The 18521-nt window shown below is 51.5% G+C and overlaps 1 protein-coding gene across 2 annotated transcripts in view; it reads right to left on the bottom strand.

The window, feature by feature from the left end:
* Positions 1–18521, bottom strand: part of ATP2A3 (ATPase sarcoplasmic/endoplasmic reticulum Ca2+ transporting 3) — a 34322-nt gene that overhangs the window by 5457 nt on the left and 10344 nt on the right. For both annotated transcript variants that reach the window (XM_059379879.1, XM_059379878.1), the window contains exons 4-18: positions 16838–16942; positions 16526–16664; positions 16162–16242; positions 15962–16047; positions 14004–14468; positions 12292–12380; positions 12019–12121; positions 10386–10517; positions 9870–9995; positions 8449–8667; positions 7997–8332; positions 6028–6248; positions 4928–5130; positions 4267–4352; positions 111–244 (exon numbers count right to left, since the gene is read on the bottom strand). In XM_059379879.1, the coding sequence (XP_059235862.1) occupies positions 111–244; positions 4267–4352; positions 4928–5130; positions 6028–6248; positions 7997–8332; positions 8449–8667; positions 9870–9995; positions 10386–10517; positions 12019–12121; positions 12292–12380; positions 14004–14468; positions 15962–16047; positions 16162–16242; positions 16526–16664; positions 16838–16942 (2525 nt within the window). The remainder of the gene's footprint in view (positions 1–110; positions 245–4266; positions 4353–4927; positions 5131–6027; positions 6249–7996; positions 8333–8448; positions 8668–9869; positions 9996–10385; positions 10518–12018; positions 12122–12291; positions 12381–14003; positions 14469–15961; positions 16048–16161; positions 16243–16525; positions 16665–16837; positions 16943–18521) is intronic.

Genomic DNA, 18521 nt, shown 5'->3' on the forward strand with positions numbered 1-18521 from the left:
TCCCGACCCCCCTGATCCTCAGACCTGGGCCCTGACTGGCCCTCAGCCTCCCAACTTAGGCCTCACTCCCCCTCTCTCAGCCCCAGCTCCAGGCCCTCTGCCTAGCCCACCTGTTGAGGGCGTTGCACATTTCAATGGTCACCAGCACAGACAAGGCCATGGTTGTGGGAAAGCGTGACTCGAAGACCTCGCAGTCAATGTCAGCAAAGAGCAGGTTGTCCTTGGAGCACTTCAGGAAGTTCCTCTGAGGGCACCAAGGTGGGGTGGGGTGGGGTTCGGGAAAACAGTGATCAGGGGAGGGGCCAGTGTGTGGGAAGAGGGAAGCCTGGCTCCATCTTCAACCCCCATCTGAGAACATAATACAACCACTGGGCAAAGTGCTGCTGTGCGGGTGTGGTGGGCCCAAGGAGGGGCATTGATCCAGGATGGGGCCCAAGGAGGGGCTACATGGTGCTGGAGAAAAAGGCAGGCCATTGTGGGGCAGGAGTATGGAGGGACAGAGGGAGATCAGCTAGCATTAGGATGGGGAGGACAGAAGAGGGCCCCGGGCTGAGAGGGAGGAGGATATGGGGGCTCTACCCGGAAGGTGCCTGGAATATCGGAGGTGCAGGAGTGGGGGTGGTGACTTACTGGGACCACGGAATAAGTAAATGTACATGAAATCCAATCAGCCAAATTGCTTGAATAGAATTCACCTTTGGTGCTATTAAGTAAGATTCCATTCATATCTCCCTCCATTTCTGCCACTGAAATTGAGCTCTACCAGACTCGCCTTTTGCTTACAATGTGGATTAATGAATTGCTAGGTGCAGGCTTACTACATGGCTTCTTCATAATTAACAACAAGATCTCAGGGCTCTATAGAGGATGTGGCCACTGCCGCTGCAGTCCTAGGGGACAGTGCTCTTCCTGTTCATAGACTTCGCTTACAGATTCTGCTGTGATAAGATGCTGAGCTGAGGACATGCGTGAGAACGACTCTGTTTTCTTCCACAATACTGGGATGAGTGTGAATGTAACAGTTAAACAGCTTCCTTCTTCCAGTAACATAAATTTGTTCTCTGGACTATCATCTGAACACAGAGATCTTTTCAGCTAAAGGTTTAAAACCTGGATCCACCCTCGTAGAGAAATCTATATACGATGACAGGCTGTCGGAGCTCCTGTCCAGTAACTAGATCCGTTTTCCCACACTCCATAAATATGGGTAAGGTGACTGTCAGCCAGAAGGGGCCGCTAGCACTTTCCTCTTCTCTCTCATGCAGGATGAAAATTTCTAAAAGACTACAGCTTGGTTAGATTTCTTACTTTAACAAAGAGATGGAGATCCTGGTCTCATTTAAATCAACAGGGAGAGTTTCTCCAAAATCAAGCTCCAGTATCTGGAACAAGTGCTTGTTTTTATTTGGCACTGATCATAGAGCAAAGAAAATGTCCTGACATTTGATTCCACCCAGAGAACAGGAGGACCAAGGGCCACTTCGTATTGTACCACTCTGGTCAGGCCCCACTTTCCCAGATCTTAATGGCCTACGCAGACATGTGCATTCAAGTGCAGTGTACACACCTTCCACTTGAGCTTGTGCAAGCCTAGAGCCTGCCTTATGCATGTGCAGGGCAAAAAAAAGGACAAACAGGATCATAGCGAGATGTTGCTATAGAAAAACGCCCTGCCCTTTCAGACCTTCTGGGTTTGTGCCCCTGGTCATGAGTCATGGTGTGGCCTCTTGAATTGTTTATTAGAAGGTACTCAAGGCTGGAACTTTGGTCTCATAGGTTCATTGTGAGCCTTGTGGGGGTGGGGGCTTGATTTCTCTGGGTGACGCCACTGTTCTGCCTACTCCTTCCCTTTGCTTCCCTGGCTATTTCCTATTTACCTCATCCTACACGGCCTTCTTGTGTTTCATTAATATAATAAATACTTACACAACTCTTACTACGTGCCAAATGTTGGTCTAAGCACTTTACAAGAAATCACTCCGTTCATCGTCCTGACAGCCTTATGAGGCTGAGGCGGGGACCATTATTACCCATTTTATAGATGAGGAAACTAACTGAGACGTTAAATAGACTGTCCAAAGTTATACAGCTAGTGTGCGGCAGAACTAGGCTCCATGCTCTGTGCTCTTAACCACTCTGCTGCCTTTTGACAGCTTCCTTCAGGAACCAAGGGCGGTTCTAGGCAGCTCTGCTGAAACTCCAACAACCGTAGCTGAAAGTTCCACCTTAGGTCTAACCATTGACCACCTCCAAGTCCCACAGCCACCTGTATATTTTTGGCTAAAGATTTTCTTTTGTTTTCTTTTTAAAGATTTTATTTATTCATTCCATTTATTTATTTATTTGATACAGAGAGAGCGTGCACAAGATAGGGAATACTAGGCCGAAAGGAAAGGGAGAAGCAGGCTCCCCACAGAGCAGGGACAGCCCAATGTGGGACTCGATCCCAGGACCCCAGGATCATGACCTGAGCTGAAGGCAGTCGCTTAACCAGCTGAGCCACCCAGGTCCCCGGCTGAAGCTTTTCACCTTAAAATGTGACTGCTACTTCCATGCTCTTCCCAGGTCTTTGCAGAGCCTTGGTCTGCTTGGTGACTGGCATCCAGTTGATGCTTACTAGCCATTTCTTGGCCAGATGGATAAATGAGAAATGGAATAACCTGAAGACAGTTGGTAAGGTGGCACCAACGGGACTGGGGACTAATGAGTAGTGGGTGTGGGGTATGACCTCCAGCTGTCTGGCATGGGTGGCCAGGTCAGCAGTAGAACAGAGATGGGGGTAAAGGAAAGGGATTATCTGGGGAAAGGTGATAGATTTGATTTTGGTAAGTGCAATGGGCCTGTAGGATATCCCAGAGGAGATACCCAGCTGGATACATGGGACTATGCTCAGAAGAAAGATCAGGGTGGGGGTGGGCTGTCCTGGGATGTTTGAGAGCTATTGATAAAGGAGGGTAATAGAGAGAGTGCTGGAAGAAGGCATAGACAGGGTGGTCAGCACACCATTGTTCTATACGTTGCTGCTCCCGTAGGAGCTAAATGAGCAAAGGGTGCCTGAGGCTGGCCTGAGTTGCCTTTCTGGCAAGGACTGGGGAGCATCAGCCTTTGGGATGAGAGTGCAGGCCTATGCTCTGCACTGCTGCCAGGACGGAGAGCCCACATGCTTGAGGGCTAGTGGGTACCAGGAAAGTGTCCCTGAGCTAACTGTACCTAGATGTGAATACTGCAATAATGTCCGAAATCACAGAGCCTCCCAGATGACAGCCGGTGACATGGCAAAGGGTCAGGTACCCCCTTTGAGCTCTTCTATCTACAAGAAGGTAACAAAGACAGGTACACTCAGAGGAAGAAGATCCTAAATCCCTGCAGCTCTCAGCTTTAAATGAAAAATTCACAACTGGCTTTGCTAGATCTGGTGCAAACATTCTTTGAGGTAAAGAAGATGTCCAGGCAGCGGTGCCCAGGTGGCGCAGTCAGTTAAGTGCCCAACTTGGTTTTGGCTCAGGTTGTGATCTCAGCATTGTGAGATCTACCCCCGCATTGGGCTCTGTACTCAGCATGGAGTCTGCTTGGATTCTTTTTCCTTTCCCTTCTTCCTCTCTACCCCATGTTTATTCTCTCTCTCTCAAATAAATAAATAAATCTTTAAAAATAAAAAAAGGAAATGCCCAGACAGAGGGACAGACTGACAGACAGCTGCTGAGGGGTCTCCTTGCTTGCTTCTAGAGCTATGCTGAGCTAAGCTAGCTCTGTTGTGGGCACCTGCTAACCAGGTGACTTTAAGAGGTCAGTGGATTCCTTTCTCGAGAAGCGTGTTGTTAAAGAGGTGGAGGAGGAGCCTGGCAGATTCCTTCCTTCCACTCTCAGTCCCCTTTCTTCGACCCTCTGCCTGAAGTTTTACCTTTCAGGGGTTCATATTTCTGAGCCCTCATTTACAGCCCTCAATTTATCAGGGGTTCCCTGATAAAGGTAAGATGCTTCTGCACAGGTACGCCCCTTGCTAGTCCCCTAACCAAATGAATGGGAGAAGGAGTAACCACCTCTCTGGCTCAGGAGCTGGGTTGCTATCTCTAGTCGTTTCCAGTGGCTTCTGAGATTAGCTCTTTAGATGGTGGATGGCTATGTATGTGTATGGGGGTAGGGAGGGACAGCCATGGCCAACCATGGGGTTACAGATCCCTTTCCCCTGGAACTCCAACAACTACTTGGGCTGTGAGTTCTACCTCAGAAATAATCCCAACATGGTCCCTGGCCGTCCTTGCTTACCAGTTGGTAGAAGGTGACGTGAGGTCCCTCGGCATCATAAAGGAACCACCAGGTGGCGGCAGCCACCGTGGCCAGGCCCACGTACACTGCCAGGAGGACAGGAGGAAACTGGCTTTAGTGGCTAGCTGTGGTTTTCTGGCAACCATTTCCCCTTCCTAATAATCACCTGAATTTCTGTCAGGGAACCACCTTCTCCCTCTCTGAGTTCTGTGGTTTGCAAGCATCTGTCCCTAGTAACAATGGTGGGCCCTGATTGGCAATCAGCATCTGCCACACCCCTAGCCATGGTGATTAGCTAGGAGATAAGCAGGTGACCCAATGTGGGCCAAGAACAGGCGTGAGACTTTTATCATATTACTGAGGGATAGCTCTCTCTTCTGTTGAATTTGGGGTTATAATGGAGTAAATATGAGGGCTACAGCTGCTGCAGCCATCCTTCCACTCCAAGGGGCACCTGCCTAAGCATGGAGTTGAGGCAGAGCCAAAATGTGCCAACAATACTGAGGCCTGGATCCAGCCATACCTGAGGCATGCACTAGTCTTTCCCATTGGATGAGTCCACAATTTCTTTTGGCATAAGCCAGGCTCAGTCATACTATCTGTACTTTGCAAGCCTAAATGATAGAAACTCTCAAGAAACTCCACTGAGGGCCCCACTCACCTCCAATAGCCAGATATCGAAAAAAGAGCCAGCCACTGATGAGGGCCTCACGAGGGTTTCTTGGCAGCTTCTCCATGATGTCCAGGTCTGGTGGATTGAAGCCCAGGGCTGTGGCAGGTAGACCATCTGTCACCAGGTTCACCCAGAGCAGCTGCACAGGGATCAGGGCTTCCGGGAGGCCCAGAATTGCCGTGAGGAAGATGCTGGAACCAGAGTCATAGGCTCTAGTCCCCAGCAACTGGAGGGTCCTGCTCCTACTCATACCCCAGACTGGGAAGCTCACCTACTGTCTCCACAGGAGCCCCTTCCCACTTTGCTAGTTCTGATGTGTGTGCATGGTCCTGCCACGCACTCAGTCTCTCCTGCTCCCAATCTCAGCTCTGGAGCCTGGACATATCTGCTCTTTAGGCCTCTCCTCTTTAGGCCATAACTCCTTTAGGGCATGTATGCATGTGGACAACACATGCCTAAGTACATACACAGAGTTGTTTTTTTTTAGCACAGGCTACACAATCACACAAACACAAGTACCTAGATGCTTATCTGGATATGTAGAGATGGCAGAATTCACATGTGTCCAGGCAAACATGTGCTCACCATTCCCCATAGGCATCTCTCACATATGAACCCGAGAATGTACAAATTATATACTGGCACAAATCCTCTGTGCTTATATGTATGCCCAAAGATTCACAAAGGCACACATGCACACATGTACACACACTTTTCACTTGGGTACACACACATCATGCTCACATTAGCTGTGTGCACACATTCATGTACACATGTAAACACATTACCGCCCTGAAGAGCAGCTAGTTCTCACATCTTGCCAACTCTGAATGTAGGATTTATGGCTAGAGGGATGATGGGGGACTTTTTAGGCACCTCCTTGGGGGCTGGAGTACGTACTCCAAGGCCTCTGGAGGAATGATGAGGAGCTCCTGCCCCTGCCCTCCTTGAGGTGAGATCCTAGAAGGCCCCAGCCAGAGCAGGATATGTGTCCCTCCATCCCTATAACCCCATCCCAGGATCAGGCATTTCCCTTGGTGACCTAGAGCTGGTCCAGAGGGCTGGGAAGAGGAAATACAGGGCCTCACCAGACAACCTCGCCTACATTGGAGGAGATGAGGTAGCGGATGAATTGCTTCATGTTGTTGTAGATGGCCCGGCCCTCCTCCACTGCAGCCACGATGGAGGCAAAGTTGTCATCTGATAGCACCATCTCGGCTGCCGACTTTGCCACAGCTGTGCCAGAGCCCATGGCAATACCAATCTCTGCTTTCTTCAGGGCTGGGGCGTCATTCACCCCATCTCCAGTCTAGGGGCCAAGTTAGGTAGGATCATGCCTAAGGAACTTCATTCTCCTTCCTTGACTCCCCTCAACTAAGCCTATCCCCAAACCCAGGAGATGTCCCCAAGGAAGCAGACAGCTGAATAGAAAAATGGTGAGGTTGAAAATGAACTTAGAGATTGGGCTGGGAATGAGGCTTAAGGGAAGGCAAGGGTTGCAGAGCAGCACAATTCTGAAGAGGAGATCAGTTTGAATGTTCTCATCTTCCTGGTGAGGTGGTCTTGGGAAAGAAGGTGGATCTCTGATGGTGGTGGAGATGAAATTCAGGTTGGATGTGGTATAGAAGATGAAATTGAGGTTAAGGACAAAATTAAGGTTAAGTCAAGGATGAGGTCTAGGCTGTGGGTCATGTAAAAGGACCAGGTAGGCGTGATAGCTAAGGTAAAGTTTGGAACCAAGGTGAAGGTCAAGGTCAACACTGGACTCAGGTTCAAAACTAAAAATTAGACTAAGGTAAAGGCCAAGTCAAAATCAGATGCCAAATCAAGGTTATGGTCCACATCAGGAGTGATATCACAGTCAAGGTTGGAGATGCAGTCAAGGTCAAGATTAGAGGCCATTTAAAGTTGAGGTCTACATAAATTATTGGGTTAGGGGTCAAAATCAATGTCAAGGATCTGGTCAGGGTGCAGGTCAAGATTGCAGCCCATAACAGGGTTGAGCTCAAAGTAAAAATCAGATTAAGATGGTCAAGTTCAAGGTCAGAAACCAAGTCAACATGAAGGTCAAAAATAAAGTCAAGAACCAGGTTACAACTGTAGTCAAGATTGATGACCAACTCGGTGTCAAGGTCAAGAATGGGTCACAGGTTAATATTAAAGTCAAGATGAAGGAGTGGGGGTGAAGGCCAACAGAGGCTAAGTCAGGAGTGAGACTGGGATCAAGAATCAGATCAGTGTTGCGAATAGGTCTGTAATGAAGAATGAGACAAAAACTGGGCCCAAACAAAAGGTCCATCCAAAGGTGAATGGGTAAACTGTGGTTATATTTACATGGTGGAATGCTACTAATGATAAAAAAGCAGTCATCTACTGATACCCAAAAAACATGGATAAATTTCAGAAGAAAAAAGCCAGACACAAGAGTGCATACTATATGATCCCATTCATATGAAAATCTAGGACAGGCAATTTATGGTGAAAAAATGGCCTGTTGTGAGAGGAGAGCCCATTGGGGAAGGTACATGAGGGAACTTCTTGTGTCTGTAGTAATGTTCCTCATCTTGATAAGGGTGTAGATGACATGCAAAGGTGTGTCTGCACTTATCAAAACACATCAAATGAATGATATGCTCAAGATTGTGCATTTTATTGCATGTAAGTTTTGCCTCAAAAAGGAAAAGAAATAGAACCACAAAAAAATGCTGCTCTCTAGAGCATGGATTCTAAATTATGTGAAGGTGAAGTGTACTGACGTCTGCAACTTACTTTGAAATTTATTTAAGAAAAGATGGATTAAGTTTGGATAGATAGATAGGTATTTGCAAAGCAAATAGAATGTTACTTGTAGAATCTAGATCATAGATATTACAGGTGTTTGCTATAAAACTATTTTCATTTCTTTCTGTGTTTGAGATTTTTTTTTGTAATAAAATGTTTGAAAAAATAAGAATGAATCAGAGGCAGAGGTTGTATGTGTTGCTCTTGCTAAGCTCCATGGCCAGTGTTCCCTCCACACCTCCCCACCTCCACTAGGCTCCCATCTGGTGGCCTCACCATGGCAGTGATCTCGTTAAAGGACTGTAGGTTCTCTATGATCCGGGACTTGTGCACAGGTTCTACACGGGCAAAACAGCATGCTGTGCGACAGGCATGGCGCTGCTGCTCAGGGCTGAGGTCATCGAACTCGCGACCTGTGTAGGCCTTCCCTACCACGTCCTCTGTGTCCCCGAAGATACCAAGCCGGCGGCAGATGGCCACAGCTGTGCCTTTGTTGTCCCCTGTGATCATGACCACACGGATGCCAGCTTGGTGGCAGCGTGCGATGCAAGCAGCCACCTCAGGCCTTGGGGGGTCCAGCATGCCCACGCAGCCCACAAAAGTCAGGTCCGTCTGTAGGGAGGGGGCAGATGCAAGTGGGGTCTGGGCCCATGCTCAACCTCCTACCTGCCCAGCCTTTGCAGGGAGACACACAGCTCCCAGCCCAGGGGCTCTGCCCTGCCACCCACCTCGTACTGCACAAACTTGCTGCAGTCGTCCAGCTGCATATCCTCCTTCCGTGGGGGTGCATCCCGAGTGGCCAGCGCCAGGCAGCGCAATGTGTCTGAGCCTGAGCCCCAGTCCCGAATCTTGGCCAGGATTTGCTCCCTGGAGGTGGCATTCAGGGGTACCGTGTGGCTTCCCACTCGGACTGAGCTGCAGCGCTCAATCACACTCTCAGGAGCCCCCTGCATCATGGGGGAGGGGAGAGGCAACTCTTGTCAGTCAGGACCCCTTCCTTCCCCTCTTGCCCAACTGAGGAAGTTAAGGCCCAGGCATGGGAAAAGGCCATCCAAGAGGACACAAAGTGAAATAAGGACCAGATTCCATTCTTTGAAAGTTCAGAGTGAGAATCAAGGGGACCTCGCTGTGAGGAAACCCAAAAGGAATGGGGGTTGTGGCTGACCATTGGAGGGTACCCTCCCCCTACCAACTCAAGGCTGAGAAGGTCTGCTGCAGCATTTGGGGAGGTGGGGATAGAACTGGCAGCCCTCCTACAGGCACTGCAACCCTGCCAATCCAGTACTGCTGGGATCCCAATTTTGTAGGGGTCTCAGCAACAGGAGGCAGGCTGAGCCCTGCCTGGGGACCAGAAATAGAGCCATGCTGAAGGTGTGGCTCTGGGAAGGTATTCTTGGGGGTGACAGGTTCCTCAGCAGCCTTGGAGTCTCACCTTGGGGTCTTGCTCCTATTCTCATCTTGGAAATAGCCTCTAAACTCTCCATCAATGCCTCCTCCCTCTCCTCCAAAGGGCACTCCAAATGCTAAATTTTCAAAGTGGCCTGAGATTCCCAATACAGAAGGCTTTTCATTTCAAAAGGGGTTAAAATCTCCATTTCAATGTGAAATTAGGGCTGTCATTCCTACTTCAGTTGAAAAGCAGTGAGAGGCCCTGCGATGGGCAAAAGTCTAGATGAGAAACTTCCCTCCCTAGGACTCAGTTTCCAGAACATGTAGCACCAAAGATGGGCACCAACTACCTCAATACACCGTTCAGAGGTGAAAGGCTTCTGAGACCTTCCAGCTTAACCTTGCCATTCAGAAGGGGAGACTGAGGCCCATGGAGGAGCATAGGAGACCCCAAAGTCATGTGACAAGGCAGTGCCTCTCAGTCTAGAGCTGGGACCATGGTGAGTGGCAGGCCTTGGTGTCTGGCTCTAGCTTTATCTCCACCAAGACTGGATCCTGTCCCCAGTTCCCCATGGCGGGCTGACCACCCTCATTCCAGATTCACTGCTTTGATCATTCCAGATTCACTGCTTTGACAATGGGCCTCCCACTTCCCTCTGTCCCCCATAACTGTAGTCACTAGCTCTTCAGAGGACTGAAGATCAGATCTCCCAGGGACTCCTCATGCACAGAAGCCCCAGGCCAGTTAGGCAGGTCCCACCTTCACAAACATCTTGCTGCCCTGGGCCGCCAGGTCAGGGCTAGTAGGTATGCAGTATACGGACATGGACTTCCGGTCTCGGGAGAACTCCAAAGTAAACTCCTTCCGCATCAGCTGCTTGATGACCTATAGGGGTCAGAAGGGTCAGGATGTGAGGGGCAGAGCCAGGCAGAGCCTAACTGCTTTCTTCCCAGCTGCCTGGAAAAGAGCCTCTTGCTCCCTGTGGGATGGTGTCTACCCCTTCTCTCATCCTGACATTTGAGCCCCCAGCTCCCTCTTCAGCCTGAGAAACGCCACAAGGTTGTCACTTCCTGACCATGCTGTGCACTTCCCAACTCTGGGTCCTTGCCCACACTCAAGTCTTTTCCTTCCTCTTCTCTCTAGCCAAGTCTTATTAGGGTCTGAGGTCCGTCCTCCTCCCAGAGACCTCCCAAGACCTTGTCCTTTTCTCTTTCTTCTCTAGATGCCCAGAAGCCCAGCTACGAGGCCTGTGGCCGGAGCCCTCACTCTGCTCACCGCATTGCAGGCGCTGGCTCGCTCCACCAGCGATAGGGCCTGTAGGTTGGTGTCAAACACATTCATTTTCTCCACCAGGCAAGTCAGAGCCGTCTCCGTGGCCTCTCCCACCTTCTCATACACGCCCTTAGCCTGGTGGGGCCCAGAATACAGGGTGTGAATAGCAGGGTCTCCTCCAGGGGACCCCCAAGCCTTACCTCCCACTCACCCCCTGACCCCTGGAGCTCCCTTTACCACAGGTACCTCTAACCTCCTTTGCATCAAGCCAGTGCGGCCCTTCCCAGTCCAGCTGTCATGGGGTCTGGGTAGTGTCTGATACTGAGACTTTCCTTCCCTTCTGACCACGCCGCCCCCCTGCCCACCCAGGCACCAGTAAACATGGATCCTTCCCGCCATCCACCTCTCTCTCCGCAGGCTCCTTCTCAGCCTCCTTCCCCAGATTCCCCACATTCCTCTTTCTAGACTCTGCTGTCCAGGCCCTGCTCCTTCTCTCGCACCTTTTCTCCCTGAGGCCTCATATACCCCCCACTTCCCCACTTTTCATGTGCCTGACTTCCAGTGCCCAGCCTGGCAGTGACATTTCCCTTGAACTCCGAGCCCACAAATCTAACTGCTGCCTGTTGGACTTGGTTCCTTAATGACCCTCAAGTCACCTTCCCTTCTCCCTATATTTGCCGCTCCGGTGACTGTCCCAGCCAGGACAGCAACCAGGAGGTACCCTCTCTCTCTTTCACCTAACTAGTCACCAAGTCCCATCCTAAATCTCTAACCCAAGCTTTCTTCCCTTTCCCTGAAGCCCTAGCTAACAACTCTCTGACCTGGAGGACCACACAGGGGCTCCTGAATCCAGTCTTGCCCTGTTCCATTCTCCACACAGAAGCTCAGGTGATCTGTTAATGCAGTTCTGACCCTATCACTTCCCTGCTCAAAACTGCTTGGTGGTTGGGGCGCCTGGGTGGCTCAGTGGGTTAAAGCCTCTGCCTTCGGCTCAGGTCATGATCTCAGGGTCCTGGGATCAAGGGGCTCTCTGCTCAGCAGGGAGCCTGCTTCCTCCCTTCTCTCTCTCTGCCTCTCTCTCTGCCTACTTGTGATCTCTGTCTGTCAAATAAATAAATCTAAAAAAAAAAAAAAGAAAGTTATATTTAAAAAAAAAACAAAACTGCTTGGTGGCTGCCTACTGCCTTCAGCTTATTATGGAACATGATTTGGTCTGGTCAAGTCCTTTCTCCAGGCAGGAGTATCTTCATGCATGTTCCATTTCACTGCTCGAGTAGCAGGTAAGGGTATTCACTGCCTGCATCACATCAGGTTATGACTTGTGGGACTTTCCTGGGCTGTGTCTTCTACTTTAAACACCCTCTCTAGTCCTATTTCCCAAATCTCTTCCTCTAGACACCCTGGCACTCCAGTCCCTTACATTAGTCTTCCACAGCCCAAGAGCCCTAGGGCACAACTTCAAAGCCAGTGTGCAAAAGGAGGGGCAGTAGGGGTATTCAGGGGTGGCAGTGTTCCTGGGGTGTGGCACTCCAAAGGGGCAGGGACTGCCAATCCTGGGAGTTTTGAGACTCTGGGAGAACGGTCTGTCCTGGGCACCCGGACACTAGTGAGGTCACAGAAGAGAGCTGGGTCCCACCTCATTGTAGTCCAGCGCTGAGTCATTGCACAGGGCACAGATCGTCGCCAGCTCCACCAGCCCATCGAACTGCCCACAGCGCACGAGCCGCTCCGCCTGTCTCCTGTGGGGCTGGGTCTTGGTACAAGAGCATTTGGCCCCATCCCTGGGAGGTGCATGGCCTCTCGATCCCACCCCAGGAAGCCTTGCCCACTCACAGCTCTCTGAGCTCTCTGGTGTAGCCCAGGTCCCCGGGGAACCCTGCCCACCTGCAACCCCTTGCCCAGCACTCACACTTCACCCTCCGGGGCATAAGTGGTGCCTGAGATGGTGAACTCATGCAAACGGCAGGAGCCCGCTTCAGCCTCAGCTACCACGAACATCTGGGGAGCACAGAGGCATGCTTAGGCAAGCCCTCACTTCTCTCCTCTTTGGGCAGCCATTCTGAATAGAGCCTGACCCAAGGTGGGATCCTCTGGGCTCCTAAAGAAGCTGCTGGCCTTCCCTCTTGCCAAGGTCTGGAAGAGTCGGGTTCAGGCCAAGGCAGGGCCTCTGCTCTGGACCCCTGAGGGGTATATGGCAGATTCTTCAGTGTCCCGGATGGAGCCCTGACACGGGGTAGGAAGCCTGGATCCTTGCCCATTTTGTTATGTGACTCCTGGCTGAGCACCAGAGCATTAGTTTCTCCACTGGTAACAGGAGAAGAGAGTGGGATCCGAGTACAGCTGCCTCTCTTTTCCCCCTTGAAAGGATGAGTTCCTGGCCTCTAAGGGTGGAAACCCACATACTCCTCTGAGACACAGACCCCTGCCCAAAGGTGTTCTCAGACAGCGAGCTCTTTCCTCCAGGGCCTGCTGGGTCACCCAGACCCTACCCGTGCATCTCAGTGTCAGGGCTTTATCCCTCCCAGGGTGGCCCATTTTCTTGCCTGGAAGCCAGCTTTACCAAGGAGATAATTCTTGTTTCCTAGAAATTGCCTTGGTGTACATTTCCAAGTCAATGGCCAGCTCAGCACACAGTAGGTGCTCAACAAATGTCCCTTTTTTTGTGCTCCCCTCCCTACTCCTGAGGGGACTAGGGAGAAGCCCTCCAGCCAGCAAACCTCCTGAGAAGTCAAGTTTCTTCGGCCCCCTCCCAGCAAGTAAGGCCTGTACAACTTCCCTGCAGTATGTTTTTCAAACCTTTATTTCAATGAAGGAACACTCTGTTCCAATGAAGTCCTCCTAGAGATTTTAACAGGTCAGGGGACGCAGAATAAAAAACTTGCTTGTGCCCCTTCCCCTGTGGCAGGGCTTCCTTCCCCTTCCCCAAGGTTTTGGGCTTCAAGGTTTTGGATACAGAGTCTGAGTTTCTCAGTGGGCAGATCATGGGAGCAGATGTGGGAGAAGAATGACTGGGGACTCTAAGAGGGGTGGGAAACCCACAGCACTCACCACTACCCACCCACCCCTCTGCCCCATAGGCCTACTGGAGTTTCAGCCAGAATGCCTGGAACATACAGGCAACAAGCCCAGGATCTGGGATTGAAGGCCAGGAAATGAATAATTCCTTTCCCAGCCCTGCCCAGGTCACTGGAGCTGGCATATCTGGTGACTGGTGACGGGCATCGACTGTGGAGTGATGGAGGAGCGGGACAGAACTTGGTTGGGTCCAGGCCCAGCTTGGCTCAGATGCCAAGGCTGTAGTTGACCCCCTGCGGTATCCTTTATGGTTGTCTGTCCAAGCTTGCATACCCAAACTTCAGATGAAGAAACTGAGGTTCACAGACAGACAATGACCTGCCAGGGCTGTACAGTGATATCTGGGTCCTAGTGATACACATCTGGCCAGACCTTGCTGCTCTGCCCCATGGAAAAGGATCTGCTCCCCACCTTGCGGGCAGCCCACAGGTTCGCTCCTCCATTCCCTGCCAATAAGGAGTCAGGGGCAGCCCCAAGAAGGAGTTCAGCCTGCTGAGCTTCACACAGCAACACCAGCGGGACCCCAAGCCGGCTGCAGCCACTCACCCGGCACACAGACATCTGGTTGGTGGTGAGGGTGCCCGTCTTGTCAGAGCAGATGACGGAGGTGCAGCCCAGGGTCTCCACAGACGGCAGGCTCCGCACAATGGCATTCTTGCGTGCCATACGCCGTGTGCCCAGAGCCAGGCATGTAGTGATAACAGCCGGGAGGCCCTCAGGGATGGCGGCCACCGCCAGGGCCACGGCAATCTTGAAGTAGTAGACGGCGCCACGGAGCCAGGAGCCACCATGGGCCGGGTCGGCAAAGTGGCCAATGTTGATGACCCACACAGCCACACAGATCACGGAGATGGCATGGGACAGCTGCCGCCCAAACTCATCCAACTTGCGCTGCAGTGGCGTCCGCTCTGGCTCCACTGCCACCATCTGGCTCCTGATCTTCCCCAGCTCTGTGTGCAGGCCTGTGGCCACTGCCACGCCCAGGGCCTTCCCCGATGCAATGTTGGTGCCCTGGCCAACGGAGAGACAAGAAGGGCCGCTTAGCATCCCCGCAGGGGCCTGGGACCCCTTGACCTCTTCAGGCTACCATAGCATTCCTATCCCCCTACTTGGCTTGTTTTTTTCTCCATGTCACTTAATGCTCCCAGGCTTACGAAGCTATCTAGTGCTAAGCCGTGGCTGGCATCCCCATGACAGTGTTAGCTCCACGAAGGCAAGGACTTGGTTCAGCACTGTATCCCCAGTGCCTATCACGAGGCCTGGCACACGAAGCACTGGACCAATACAGACTATGTGACTGACTAGCACAGCACAATACCAACCTATAAAAATGTGATTTGTAAAAAGCCAACGTGGCCACATGGGAGTGCCAGGCTGACTGTCATCCTAGGTAAATGATCTGTAAATATTTGCTGAAGAATCCAGAAAATCTGAGCTTAAGTCCATCCAATCCCAAGGCCCACGTAAAATCCCTAAGTCCCGGTAAAAAGGCTAATTAGCCTTGAGCTTCTAGCTTGTATAAAATGGTTCAAGAAAGGAGCTGCTCAGAGGAGGCTAATGACGTGGTACCCTTCAGAAAGGTGCCCTGTGCTGAGGCTGGAGAAAAGGTAGGGACCTCTCGTAACCTCAGCTTCTCTTCTTTTGTCCTGAGCAACGAAACTTCCACTCCCCCACGCGTCCGCCCACTTGCAGGCCCCTCAGCTAAGGAAATAATCTGCAGTTAGCCAGAGCGTCTTCCTTAGAAAGCTGCCTAGTAACAGCTGCTGCTGCTTGATCTTGCCTTGTAGAGTGCCCTCCTCACTTCAAAGCAGCTTGTCTAAGGCTTCCATACATCTAAGCAGGAGGGGTCACCTTAAGAACTCTGGGTGAGTATTGCTTTCTCCATCTCTGTCCGCTTCTGGGGAGTTTTTCTAGCCTTATAACTTGGTGCCCTGGGCCACGGCCAAATGGCCTGACCCATCCTTGTGGCTTCCATGTTCAGCTTCAGGCTGTTTCTGGGCAGCTTGTAAGCATCAGTGCTCTCTCTGAGGCCTCAGAGGCCTATCATGCCCACCAGTGCTGAGCTGGTTTTCCCATCTGAGAAATGGACTCCACCACTTTGACAACGCTTATCACTAGAGGAATCTCCACTGGGTGATTATAGGCTAGCTCTGTCCCTCTCCAGTTTAAAGCAGGATAAGCCTAGCAGGTAAGAGGAAAAGCTCTAGGTTCAGAATGTCTGAGTTCACATCCCAGCTCTACCATTCACTGGCTGTGTGACCTGGAAAATGCAAATAATAAGAGTACTTATTTTAAAAGCACCGTGAGGACTAAATATACGTAAAGGGCTTAGAACAGTTGCAGGCACACAGGCTTGAGTAAACACAAGCTGTTACCAGTACTATAAATTTGTACATATTGTCAATAATTGATGAGGTTCATTCTTGTTGGGCTTTAACTGATTGAATGTTAAAGTTTTTATTATCAGTGTCCAGACAAAGGCCCCAGCCATCCCAGGAACTTACAGAGAATAGCATGTTCTTCTTGTCCTGGTTCACAGCTCTGGGATCTTGGATGGCATCTGTGTGCTTGGTGACAGACACGGATTCACCTGGTCACGGAATCAGAAATGGGAAACCCTACATGAAGACACCCCCATGCCTGGACCTGTTCAGCCCTGCTCAGCCCTGCTCAGCCCGGCTCAGCCCTGGCCTCTGGGCCTCACCTGTCAGGATGGACTGGTCCACTCTCAGGGTGGTGGACTTGATCTCGATGAGGCGGAGGTCAGCGGGTACTTTGTCTCCCACTGTGGAGAGAGAGTGGCCGAGTGTGGCTTTGGGCACCACCCCTTGGCGGAGCCAGGAGGACTGCCAGGAACCAAGGGTGAGAGGTAGGGGCCTAGGCTGTGATCCCTGAGATAGATGCTGCTCCTTCGCTCACAGTGTCCTTATCTGTCCAACAAGGTTTTGGCCGAAGAGCTTTGGAAGGATCCCACAGCTCCCCACTCTGTGTGTATAGCCAGAAAGATGGGAGTACAGAGAGGGAAGGGCTCACCAGCATCACATAATGGAAAGACACCCCCAGTGTACCTGCCACCTCTACGATGTCTCCAGGGACGATGTCCCGGGCTCGGACCCTCTGCACACCTTTGCGGTCTGAGCGGATCACCTTGCCCATCTCAGGCTCATACTCCTTCAAGGCCTCAATGGCACTCTCAGCATTGCGTTCCTATAGAACAGGAGGCAGGTAGGTGGTCTGCCCTCACTGGCCCTTGCAGGCTGACCCCTTGGAATGATACCCCTGGCGCCCGGGATGGAGCTGCAGGACTCTTAACACCAAGTGGCGGTCACATGGAACAGCCGGGACACCTGAAGGCCCAGGGCCTCCTCTGGGCCTCCCACCTGCCATACGCCCACGATAGCATTGGCCACAAGGATCAGCATGATGACCAGGGGCTCCACGAAGGCTGTTGTGGTTTCTTCACCCTCTTCGAAGCAGGCCAGGACCTATGGAGTCAGAGCTGGTGAGCTGGGGCTCTTCTGTGGCCCAGGGGCTGCTCCCTATTTCCTTTATACTCTGGGTCTGCTGCCTCCTGCCTTGGAAGAGATAGCCCTGGGGAGGCCTGGGCTGGGAGAGGGCTGCACGGAGGCCTTGGCTTATCTGTAGGCAGTGACTGCCACCATTCACGCCCCACCCAGCCAACTTTCAGGATGTGGGGCAGTTGTACAGCTGGAGGTCTCACTCTCTGCCTAGTTGTGGTTTTCCAAGTTTGATGCCAGACTGGCAACCGCAGTATCCCGTGGAAACTTGCTAAAAACGCAATTCTCGGGGTCTATCCCAGTCTTCCTGTGTCAGAAACTTTGGGGTGAGGCCCTGCAGTCCGTGTGTTAGCAAACCCAGATGCTCCCGCTACAGGCTCATTTTGAAGTCCATTGGCCAGAGAGGCATAACTCCAGCCAGAGCCCTTTAACCTGGTTAAAGTCCTATTCCCACCTCTTGGCCCAAGGGGGGTACTTCTCACTCCCTTCCACAGGTCTCAGAGTGTCCATCGCACTGTGGAGGGGTGCTGACACCATTTTAGCTAAGCTGTTATAAGGCACCTGCCCCGACAGGCTTTTTTCCTCTGTAAAAGTCATCAGTTTCTGTGTTTTGGTGAGTGCTGTGAAGTGTGTAAACCTGGTGATTCACAGACCTGTACCCCTGGGGATAAAAATATATGTTTATAAAAAATAAAAAATTATAGTAAAAAAAAAAAAAGAGTCATCAGTTTCCACAAGAACAGTTGCCAGGAAGGCCAGACACAGCTGGCTGGGCCCCTGCTTCCCTGCACTCCATGTCACCAACATGAGGTCTCCTCCCCAGGCCCTGCTGGGCACAGGGCCAAGAGCAGGAACTGCATCCACTCTCAGGGTGGCCATTTCCCTGCATTACCTTCGGATTTCTGCTGCTCAGCCATCAGTGACAAGTAGTGTTCCACCTCCCCAGGGCCCAGCAAGGTCCAGGAGGGGTTCAGGCAGTAAGAATGGGGGAGGGGCAAAAGGAGAGCAGCCACAGACAAGCTGTAAGAGGTTAAGGCCCACATTCTTCTGTGGGGCACTGGAAGCCATGGAAAGGGCTCTCCACGAAGGATAATTTGGCAATATCTGGAGACTTTAGACTGTCACAACTGGGCAGTACCACTGGCATTGGTGAGTAGAGGTCCGGAATGCTTCCTAATGCTTCTAAATATTCCCGAGCTCATAGGACAGCCTCCAGACAAAGAATTATCTGGTCCAAAATGTCAACAGTGCTGTGGTTGAGTGCTTAGGTTGTGCCCTAAGACAGGGAGGGGTAGGGATCATACCTGTGCTTCTGAAAGCTCACTCTGACAGCCAGAGTGGAAGGGGACAGATGGGAGCAGTCCAGTGTGTAGGGGGCAGGCTTTGAGGGTTCAGGCAAGGGAAGCTGAAGTCTGAGCAAGGAAGGGGATGGGTAGAGGCCCAGGGATGTCCATGGCTGAGAGAACAGACCTCTAGTTCAGAGTCTGGGCCTCTGAGCACTGCCCCAACCTGGCTTTCCCTTCCAGGCTTTCTGATGCTGTGCGAT

Source organism: Mustela nigripes, chromosome 16, assembly GCF_022355385.1.
Source record: "Mustela nigripes isolate SB6536 chromosome 16, MUSNIG.SB6536, whole genome shotgun sequence".
Classification (NCBI taxonomy): domain Eukaryota; kingdom Metazoa; phylum Chordata; class Mammalia; order Carnivora; family Mustelidae; genus Mustela; species Mustela nigripes.